This window comes from Sprattus sprattus (assembly GCF_963457725.1).
Source record: "Sprattus sprattus genome assembly, chromosome: 2".
Lineage (NCBI taxonomy): Eukaryota > Metazoa > Chordata > Actinopteri > Clupeiformes > Clupeidae > Sprattus > Sprattus sprattus.
In genome coordinates this window covers 59,315,835-59,327,428 of record NC_137921.1, presented here as the reverse complement: position 1 = coordinate 59,327,428, position 11,594 = coordinate 59,315,835, and the positions used below count along the sequence as shown (strand labels likewise).

Here is an 11,594-nt window from a genome sequence, read left to right as displayed (position 1 = left end):
TAATTAAAGTAGGTGCACAAATGCCTATTTTCTGTAATTTTTACTCCTGTGTTCCATTGGTTAAACCCTTTTTCAATTGTGTACAGCTGAAACAACTGTTTAAGGAAATAATCCAACCGTTTTTGTCTGGGGGTCAGCATTTGTGGGTTTGATTAAGGTCCAAAAATAACCAGAAAGAAAGAGCAAGTTTCTTCAGACATTTGTCAGTTTATTGTTGTCTGAGAAGTTATGGCTATTCTATGTAATTACCAAGAAACTAAATGTCATACAATGTACTCCTTTAAGAGAACAGGGCAATTTGTGGGGGCTAAAGTCATCAGATTTCTTGTTTGAGAAACCTGGCAGCCGCCTGCAAACACTAGTCTCATCTTTAACAGAGAAGAGCTGACCCCTCCCCCAACTAATGTCGGGGTTTCAATGAAAAGCCATAGCCAAGACTAGCCAAATAAAATAAAAAGTGAAAAAAAGAGAGAATGGAACAGAGACTGGATGGAATGAATTGACCAGAGCAGTCACAGGATCTCAACCAAATTGAGTAGTTGGAGCAGCTTGACACAAAAAAGGTTGATCACGCCAATTAGGAAGTCCTGTTCCTGGTCATACTCCTGTTCCTGTTCCAGCTTCTCTCTCTGTTCCTGCTGTGAGTTAATCAGCTAATTTATAGGTTTGCAAATTGTAAACCAGATCATGTGGAATTTCTATAACTCTGCCATATTAGCTATAGACGTATGTGACTGGCTATGTATGGTAGCCAAAGCTAAGCTTGTTATCCTGAAAATGAGGCCCCAAAAACATATTGCTCAATTTACAGATAACTTATAAATCATTTCACGATTCTCTCGGAGTAGTAGCCTACGGGTCTGTGTACACATTCGGGCACTGCCTGGGCGCTTCACAAAGGTATTTTCAGCAACTTTCAAATAAAACAATTCTAACCAGTAACCTTAGGAAACAAGCCAACGTTAGCCAGACTGCAACATGGCACTAACACGAGGTAAGCGCTAGGGAGTGTACTGTATCCGGTTAAGCAGAGATGTGGCTAACTTCACATCAGTTTTGAAACCTTTGGGGTCCTGTAGTTCCCCATAGTGTAAGCTGCTTATTGAAGGTACTAAGCTTGACTGAGTGAGAGGGGAAGAGGGCTGGGGTGCATGAGCAGTGATTAGCACTCAGTCGGACACTCATTCTGGCTTTGATCGGTTGTTTTGATTGGGTTGCGGTGGGTTTTTGCACCGCCATTAGGAATAAACTGTATTTGTGGTCTTTGGGGATATACTGGCATTACTCCACTATAGTCCCTACCCTAGTACATCATGGTTCTATCAGAACACAGAAATATGTGTAAAAACAAAATAGCCAATGCCATAAGTAATACGTTTGACTGGACTGATAAGATTTAACGGTAGTAATATTTATAAAGCTGAATCTAAAAGAAATAAAAACAGAAAATGTGGAATTTGGCAAAAAAGAAAGTGGATTTCAGTGTTCCTGACGCAGGCAGGTGGTGACCAGCTTCACCAGCGGACAGGCTGCAGGCTGAACAATGACTTTCTTTTGTCCACACAATCACAAGTGAATTCAGCCTTTTGTCCACAGTGAAAAGCACAACAGCAGTTTTAGTGCATGATATGAATAATCCATTTTGTCCTCTGCACTCAGAAGAATGTGCTGTCTTCCATATTTTGTGGAGACAGTGCTAAAACTTTTTTTTGAGGACAAGATGCATTAAAGTAGCCTGACGATGTCATACTCATCATTCTAGTCAGAATAGGAGTCTGATACTGCTCCATTTAGCTGTGATTATGGGGCGTGTTTCAACGAACCAGGGAAAAAAAATGCCTCTTCGGTCAATTGGATACCTAGAACCAATCAGAGCAACGTAGTATGACCATCTGATACATTAGACTTTTACCGGATCCCGTAGCAAGGACGGCAAAAACATCTTTTCGATCGACAAATGCCTTGATCGCGTTTCTCTGTTCCTCTTTCAGAATGCACTGTCAATATCTGTGAGATATGCATGTTCACATTATACTTATTAGCAGCGAGGCTAGCTAGCTACTATTTGTTTCAATGGATTTTTGGTCTAAGAGTAGCAGTAACCTAATAATAATGGTCTTGAGCTTCAGCGAAGACCTGCAATACTCTGCAACATTCGTGTAGCACATACACAGCTAACCGAGTCAATGTAGACATAAAAAAGCCGTGTAGATAGCTTAATTCACGTAAAATATTTCCCACTAACAGCCTCCCAAGACGCCGCCATCTTGGTTACGATTCCGAATCTACCGTTAATTAAACTAAAGCGTTGGTTGATCATCTGTCCATCATCTTATAACGCCCATAAAGCCCATTGTAATAGACCTTTCACATGGCGGATCAACTAATTCCAACAGCTACGTGTGAAAGGGCCGTTGCTAAGGCTATGAACAGAACAGAGGTAAACTTGAGCACGAACTATGACAATACTCATCCAATGATCAGGCAGGCAGGAACTCGAAAGTGATCTGTGTAGTGCGATACCAGACACGAGTGTAGGGAGTGCAAGGTATAACCACCCTATCACACGTAGCCGATGGAATGCGTTGATCAGCCAAGGTTGACGCATCCCCATTCACTTTGAATGGGGTGAAGTCTTCCTTTGATGAACTGAATTGTGGCTCCATTGTGTTCTGTTGTGGCCGGAGTTGAAAAATGTTCAAGTTTTGAGAGGCAAGGCATGTGTCAGCCAATCAAATTGCCTTTCATGCACTGGGACGTGCACAGGAGTGGGCTAAGGTTGCTCGGGCAACTGCCCGTTTGCCCTCCTCAACTGAAGTTGCCCCTCCGAAGGAAATAAAAAAAATATAAAAATATATTTTTTAAATAGTATTACAGCTACAGAACTTCATGTATGCCTAGATAAAATAATCACGGATTATGCGATCAGGGGACGGGGGTGTGGCAGCGGCAGTTAGTGAGAGTTTAAAATGATATTGGCAAAATATGCGATCAGGGGACAGGGGCTTGGCAGCGGCGGTTAGTGAGAGTTTAAAATGATATTCAGAGCTCAGCAGGAACGTGACACATATATATTTATGTTATTAAATCACCTCTACTCATGATTTAACCAGCAAAATAGTTCATTTTTTTATTAATTTATTCTTTAATTTCTTAACAATGTGTTATGACCAGTAATATTGATTTTCTGAATAGTACTTCAGTTTTATTGCTGTTCATTCATTGTATTTTTTCAGTCAAATTCCAATGTACTACTCAGTGTGCAGAAATGGCCTGGCTTGGGTGAAAATCATCGATCTTCATGGTCATTCTGCGTTGTGAAGATATTATCTCCATGGACTCCAAAAATGCCCTTTTGCTTGTTTTCTAATGGCTCAAGTCCGATGAATGCTCTTCCACCAGGAAGCGTTTATCAGAGTTACACTACAAGGCAATGGAGAAGATGTTCATTTACTTTCATTTTGTATTATGTCTGCATACATTTTATAACTTCACAATTTCCCATTCATCACTATTTTTACTTACAGTACTTACTATCTTTACTGTGAAACATCTAAAAACACACACATACCATCACCAACATGTCATTCAGTCGTTCAATAGTTTTGTGGTTAGCTCGTCCTTGTGATACGAAACAGGTCAGAATGACACTGGAAAACAGGAACATGGAATCAAATGAGACACCTAGCAAAAAATGTGTGTTTTACTGAACATGTCTCAACAAGTCTGTGTTGGTGTGGGCTTGTTTTGTGAACATATGTCTATAATTTGTTCAGTGAACAAGTTAATTTATTATTTACTGGATACATTATCACTGAGTTGCTCAAATGTTGCACTTTTACTATAGTCCTTGACAAATGAGATTAGTTTTGACCAGTATGTATGGCACATGCATATGCAGAAATGAGGTGATGTGACTTACATTTCTACCATGATTAATGGCAGAGCAATGGCTTTTGAGTCCATATGGCGAAGCATGGATTGTACAACATGAGGGAGGCTCCCTACACACTCATTCACCACTGCAGTAACTGTGCTGTTACTGAACGGCCCACAGTGAGGTCTGCATGGGATGGATTCGGATACAGTGTTATGACTGATATCATGACAGCATTCACAATATGGTCAAATCCTAAATACTTTGTCTTTAAGCAGCTTTTTCATTCTAAATAGAGTACACTAAAAAGGGAAAATAAAATGTGCCACTCAATTTCTTCTGTTAAATGAAACTAAAGATGTGCGTTACCCTGTGGTGACAGCACTGAGGCTGACGCTGAGGTGAACAGCAGCGATGATGAGTCCCAACAGAAGCATGAAGTGGAACAGCACAGAGAGGCTATGGGTGCGCACCATCTTCTGTGCTGGAACACAACACCGCAGTACGCAACACTGAAGAGAGATGTGGATAGAGACAGTAAGAGAAAACAAACTGAATGAGAGAGTATGAGACTTTATAGCAACTTCAGCAAAAGAACTTCACGTGGCTTTAGAAAAACCACCTTACTCATCATATCATGTCTCATGTTTCTCAGTTTGATTTTATATCAACAACTCAAATTTGACAAACATTCTAAGAAGATTTTAAAAGTTTTTTTTGATTTGACCTGCTTATGAATACTTGAACTGGTCAGGCTGCTCAGCTTTTATGATGTTTTCCTTGCTCCCCATCCAGCATAACTGTCTAGACCCATACAAGCCTGTCTATACTTAACCATATCACATAGTTATACATTTAGATTATGAATACAAAAAACAGTTCAATTCACATCACATCTTCATTTTGAAAAATACAACCTATTTGTTTTAATATTTTCATATATTTTTGATATATTAAACTCCCCTGAGCCATTCTACAGTCTAATTGATAGGTTTAAAGGCAGATCTACAAGAACCACAGCAAATGATAACTGCAGTATTAGGTCATCGCCGCACCACTAGTGGACAAAGGGCATTTACTGTTAAAGGCTCTCAGATCTTGAACACTATACCAAGGCAGAAATGTCTTGCACTGGGGTCTAGTATAACTAGCTAATGCCTGCTGCTGGGTTACTCAAAACTACTCGGCACTGATAAATAAAACTGATAAATAAAACCACCAATAGCATCATCTCACCCTTTGGGTATACAAAAGGTGCCCAGAATTATTTACCGTGTACCCCCATGAAGAGACTTCCATCCCAATAACTATCAGCACAAATCCATGTTACAGCATAGCTGTTTCTTAAACACCACTCTCAGATCTGTTGGAGTCTGGCCCAAACCTGTAAGCTGTTGCCGTTAGAATGTTCAAGCTAAAACTCTGTGTGCCAGATCTGAAGGCGCATGCGGATCTGCCCAACAGTAATGGATATTAGCGAGAGCAAAGGTTACGCATTTGCCAAAAACTTGTGTAAAATGTTATGTCCTGCACTTTATGCAAGCCTTATGTCTCACTCATAACTGACCATGCATACCTTCATATGTCTCACACATAACTGACCTAGGGTTAGGGTAAGGGTTAGACCATGCATACCTTCTTCATGTAGAAAACTGCTGTTAGCTTGAGAGTGCATATGCAGGGCAACAGAGGGCAGTAAAACACCCCCACCCATGTAACAGTTTGACTATAGACCAGGTCAAGAACATGCAGAGTAATTATAAACTGCGGCTTGACCAGCCTTGCCAGCTCAGAGGATGGGTACCTCTCTCTTAGCAACCTGTATGATTCAGAAAATATCAAAATGTCGGCTTAATTTGATGGACATCATATTCTGTAAAAGTAGCAGCCAATTCAGAGATGACTTACTTTGCAGGGTATGAAATCAGGAATGTGTTGATAAAGCATGCCAGTAGATCAAACATTGAAAGCTGGTACATTTGTTTTCCAAACTCATTTTCCCAGCACTAAAACACAATGGCACATGGATTTATAAACTACACACACACACACACACTCACACACACACACAGATATGCCAGTGTCCATATCAATTAAAGTAAGAACATCAATCTTTGTATCAGTATTTGGTTGTTGTCAGTGCCAATAAATCTTATGGAGCTCACACCATTGCACCAGTCTGACGGTCTGGTTTGCGCATTTTGAAGAGGAATAAGATGTAGATTCCCAGGCTGGCTAGCTTCAAGAAGGTGCTCCTAAAATGTAAAGGGAAGATTTAGCTCCAGTTCTCGTGGTCATTTTCATGTTGAAATCAATAATTCATAAATAGCATTGCAAGAACTAAATGATACTGATTACCTCAATAGAGTGAGATTAAGCTGAGCAGTAAGAGAATAGTCTTCAAAGACTGAGATCTTCTGGAAAATTCTGGGCAATATATGGTTTGCTGTGGTGATTGTAATAGCCGGAAGATAACCCAATATGAGATTCACGATCCAGGACTCCTGGATTAAAGCAAAAAAATCAATATTAAATGTACAGAAGTAATCCAACTGTCATAGGAATCAGAATTACCCAATAGGAGATTCACGATCCAGGACTCCTGGATTAAAGCAATAAATCAATATTAAATGTACAGAAGTATTCCAACTGTCATAGCAATCAGAATAAAATGGCTCATAGTGATTCACCTTGATTGGATGAGATTGCCAGACCCAATTGGAATTTGAATCCGATTGACAGTGATAGTCCATTCCCACAGAAAACTATTGGTCTTGTAAAGACTCGGATTGAACCTCCCAGTTGGTTTACACATGTTCAGTAAAGGAATTACATAATCACAAAGACCTGTTGTGAACTGGACAACCATACAAGTTGAACTGGAGGGCTGCAGCTACTGTTAAACTCTTAAATAAATGAAGGTTTCATCCTGAAATTGTTGTACTATTATCTCGAATTTGTGAGAGACAAGTGTTTGGTTTTTGGCTCAGGAGGAAGTGGTGCTCGATAAGTTAAATGATGGCATCATATTCTGACCATGCCCTTTCCAATGATGAAAATAAAAGAATGCAATTAATTGGTACTTTGAAAAGTAAAAGAAGTCGAAAGAGGTTGGAATGGAATTACAGCACATCCACTTAAAAAAAATGTCAATAGCCTTGCATGGGGATAGTGCATGTGATCAAGCCCAATCAAACACCTGGACATCTCAATATGCTCGTTTATCCCATTGTATTGGTCACATTTATGTAAACAGAACATCAGTCCAACTACAATCGGCCTACTTCTGTCCACGTATGTGTACCTACGTAGGCATTAAAAGAGTCATTATGGGGTGGAGGTGAAGATAAAGTACATGGACTGATAAAATGTTGGAGACAGAAATCTTGTTGATTTGTTATGACCCACACAAGTGCCTTAAATTAGTATTTGAATTAGTATTTGTATTTGTAAATGTATTTACCACATTAAGTACCTTCTTTTCTTTTGAGTATTCAGTGGCAAAGAAGATCATGCAGAATGAGCCACCAAGTAGAACCAACACCAAGACATTGAGCAACACGCGCAGAGCATAAAGTGACAATTTCTGCTTAAGGGTTCTCTGAGATAATCTCTGATGAAACACCTGCTCTTCCAGATCCATCTAGAAAAGAGAGGGATGTTTCTGCTGATTAGTGCACATATCTTTACATCTATACATAAAACGTATTACTTCGTCCTTTTCTCACCTTCAGCTCATTCCTAATCAAACTATGTTTCAGTGCAGCTGCAGAATCATCCTGGATACAAAAGTTCCAGCCAGAGAACACCTTATTGATTATGCTGATTTGATTATAACTTCCTGTGATCCATGTGTGCTTGTACCCAATCACTGTCCTGAAAATGTTTTAAAAGAAATTTAAAAAAGAAGTTTGAATTCTGTGATAATGGGTAAACAGTCTTTATACAGCTTCCATCATGTTTTATTTATATAAACATATTGTAGGAATTAAAGTGTTTATTATGTTTATAAAAATCTCATACTCAGAATAACAAAGAAATTTGGTCTGACCTGCGAATCACCATGACAAGGCTGAGGACAAAAATGCATGTAATTCCAAGCAGGAAGAGAAGAGAAGTGTTCAAGCACACCATGTTTAGGGACCCACGTTCATAGAACCCATAAAACAGTGGAGAATGTGCTAGAAAACCCTGCAAATGCAAACAATGGAATGAAAGCTAATTCAGAGGGACAGGAGAGAAAGAATCAGAAGCAAGACATACTCACAGAGCCCAGAAAAATATCCACGATGGAGCCATTTTCTCTGAAGGGTAGCCCTGAAAGCACATATGAAAGAGAGCAGTTTATGTACAACACATAGACACTGTATACAAACAAACGGTCACCATAAAAACAACAATTTAATGACATGCTTTAGTAACACTGTAGCATTAAAGTACTGTCACCTGTGTAAACACCATTTCCTGTGTAGACCAGTGTAGGTATAAGGACTGTACCAATGATGATTATAGAATGAAGCAGATTCAAAATCAGCAAGTACGTCAGGAAAACAAAGTAGGCCTTCACACCCATGCCAAATCGACCTAAAGAGTAAGGAAACCACATATATTGTTTTTCTGTTCTTTAAATGTGCATTTAGTGTCATGATCTATCTTTGTCTGCCTCTGAATGTTCTTTACCGTCTCACCCTGTTGCTCTTATAAAACAAAAACAAACAAATACACAATTACATTAGAAAGTTGATGTGACATTTTCTTACCTTCAATTTGAATAAATGTGTAACGCCACGGAAATAACCTGCAGATGACAGTAGGAAATTGGTCTCTGAATCTCTTGAGTGTCTTCATGTGCTGACTCTGGCTCCATGACGTCCAGTAGCCCATGTCATGCATCTGTCTCTGTCTCAGGTCACTGATCAAAAAGGAAGGCAGATACCATGTCAAGAGCTCAACCATTGTTAAAAAAATGAATCAGTATACAAATTAGATAGCCTTTAACAGTAGTAAATGTGCTGTCAGTGTTTGCAAGTCGGTTGGCTTTCAGCTCTGAAGCTCACTAGTTTTATGAAGATTTTGTTTACCTAACCCATATAGCATCAATCCGAAATCTATAATCAGCCTATGTTAAGGAAAAGGGCCCTTATACTTGTCTGTGATTGTTTAAAATGATTTGCATCTAACAGCAGAGGAAGGTATTTTTGTAATGGCACGTAGTTTTAATGCTTTCATCATGACATTGTGTTTAACAAACAGTATTAACCTGAGCAAGTTGTGAGACTATACTGGCGTTACAGAGTCTTGCATTCTTGTCTCCACACATTGTGCCTGGACTTGACACATATTTAACCATAGAGTGCACATAATGTAATTTATTTCAAGACTTTTTGACCCCACTTAACAACAGACAAAATATTCTATTTTAAAATAGAATTGTCACGGCCCGTCCTGGTTCACGCCCTCTGTGATCTGTTTCAGTGCTGTTCCTGGTGCTCCGTGCCAGGTTTTCCCTCTGCCCTGTCTCCTGACTGACAAGCGAGGCACCCAATCACTGGTGAATGCTCTGCCACATCTGACTCCACTCCTCTCGTTTGCACGGCTTTAAAAGCACACCAGGACTGACATTCAGTGTCAGATTGTCACGTCGTTATCCTGAGCCTTGTTGGAGAGACTACCACTGGACTATCAACCAAGCCTGTTCTCGACCCATGCCTGTTTTTGGACTCTGTTCTTTGCCTATAGTGTTTTGGAGACTTTTGCCCATCTGCCTATCTGTTGCTAACCTCTTTTGTAATACCACGTGAGTCAAGTCAAGTCCCTTTTGTACCTCTGCCTGTGTTTTTGCCTTCCTGTGTACCAACCTCTCTGCCTGTTTTTGACGACTGGATTTTGCCTGAACCTTACCTGTACCTCTGCTGTGAAGTTTGGATTTTTGCATTCCCTTTTGACTTTTCTGTTGCCTGCTGCTCCTCATTAAATACTCCTCTAACGTTCCTTTGTCTGCTGTTGAGTTCACTTCTTTTACCTGGCCTCACCGGCCCTGACAGTACAATCTGACCATGGAGAACTCAGCGGACATGGAGCGACTGCAGGCTGCTGTGGAGAGGCAGGGAGCAATGCTAGGATCCCATCACAAGGAGATTGGCCAGGTGAATCATAATCTTTTGGCGATAATGGAAAAATTCAACTCTCTGTCTATCCAGGTACAGCAACTACTGCCCAGCCCCTCTCTGGTGCCCCAACCACCAGGCCCTGCTCTTCCACCTCCCCCCTCTCCCTTCAGAGAACCAAGGCTTCCTCCACCGCAGCCATATGATGGTGACCCTGGTACCTGTCGGTCCTTCCTCTCTCAATGCTCTCTCTCTGGAGCTTCAGTCTCTTGCTTTCCCCACAGAACGCTCCCGAGTGGCTTATGTCATCACGCTCCTTACCGGAAGAGCTCGAGAGTGGGGAACGGCCTTGTGGGACGCTGAGGATACGTGCTGCTCAAGCTACAGGGCTTTCACGGATGAGATGAGGAGAGTTTTTGACCGCTCATTTGCCGGCAGAGAGGCAGCAAGAGAGATCATGGAACTTCGCCAAGGATCACGGTCAGTTCATGATTACGGCATAGAATTCCGTACATTGTCAACCTCGTGTAATTGGAATGATGATGCACTGTTTGACGCATTTTTGAAGGGTTTGTCTGATCCCATCAAGGATGAGTTAGCCTCAAGGGAGCTGCTCCCAGATCTGACTAGTCTCATGGACCTGGCAGGCCGTATTGATGCCCGTCTCAGGTTGAGGGGGCGGGAGAAGACCAAGGCCCTTCCTAGATTGAGTCAGCTCCCTCCATTACCTACTGCTCCTCCTGAGCCCATGCAGGTTGACAGAGCACAGGCTACCCCTGAGGAACATCAACGCAGAAGAGACTCTAAGGCATGCTTCTATTGTGGAGAGGTGGGCCATTTTTGTCAGTTGTGTCCTTTAAAAGGAGCTGCCCACCAGCGCAAGTAGGGGGCCTGGCGGGCACAGCCCAGTATCATTCCCCTAGCCGGCGCTCCTACCTCACTGTTTCACTAATTCATGGAGACCAGTCACATACCCTGCAGGCCCTCATTGACTCTGGTTCTGACAAGTTCAAAGACAATGTTCAAAGACTGCCAAAGGACTCGGAATTCCCTTATTTAACCTTGACCGACCCCTCTCTGTCCAGACCCTTGACGGCAGCCCTTTGAATCCCATCACCCAAAGAACGGCCCCTGTTTCTTTAAGAATTTCAGGTAACCATTCTGAAGTAATTGTCTTATGTTATGGAAAACCCTCATGTTTCTATCGTTCTAGGATTCCCTTGGTTGTCCCTGCATAACCCTCATGTTAATTGGTCCAACAACACCATTTTGGGGTGGAGCCCGTTTTGCCTGTCCTCATGCCTCAAGTCTGCCTTCACGCCTGTCTCTCTTCCCCAAGCGACTGAGTTTCCCTGACCTCTCAAATGTTCCTCATGAGTATTTGGACCTCAAACCAGTGTTTAGTAAGTCTCATGCCGTCTCTCTACCACCTCATAGGCCATATGACTGTCCTATAGAGCTTCTCCCTGGTACCTCACCCCCCAGGGGCAGACTTTACTCCCTCTCCCCCTCAGAGAGGGAGGCCATGACAAAATACATCTCTGAATCACTGACGGCTGGAATAATTCGCCCATCCTCGTCTCCCGCTGGCGCCGGTTTCTTTTTCGTTG

The 11,594-nt window shown here is 41.6% G+C and overlaps 1 protein-coding gene across 1 annotated transcript; it reads right to left on the bottom strand.

Annotated features, from left to right (window-relative positions):
* Positions 1–3,366: 3,366 nt before the first annotated feature.
* On the bottom strand, positions 3,367–8,833 carry tmc8 (transmembrane channel-like 8; the record flags this gene model as incomplete). The annotated part of the gene is made up of 12 exons (XM_080860321.1): positions 3,367–3,423; positions 3,572–3,650; positions 3,923–4,063; positions 4,247–4,389; positions 5,513–5,696; positions 5,786–5,883; positions 7,353–7,520; positions 7,606–7,753; positions 7,929–8,068; positions 8,145–8,194; positions 8,324–8,461; positions 8,638–8,833. The coding sequence occupies 12 exons, from the start codon at positions 8,831–8,833 to the stop codon at positions 3,367–3,369; spliced, it is 1,542 nt and encodes a 513-aa protein (XP_080716447.1).
* Between the last annotated feature and the right edge of the window lie 2,761 nt (positions 8,834–11,594).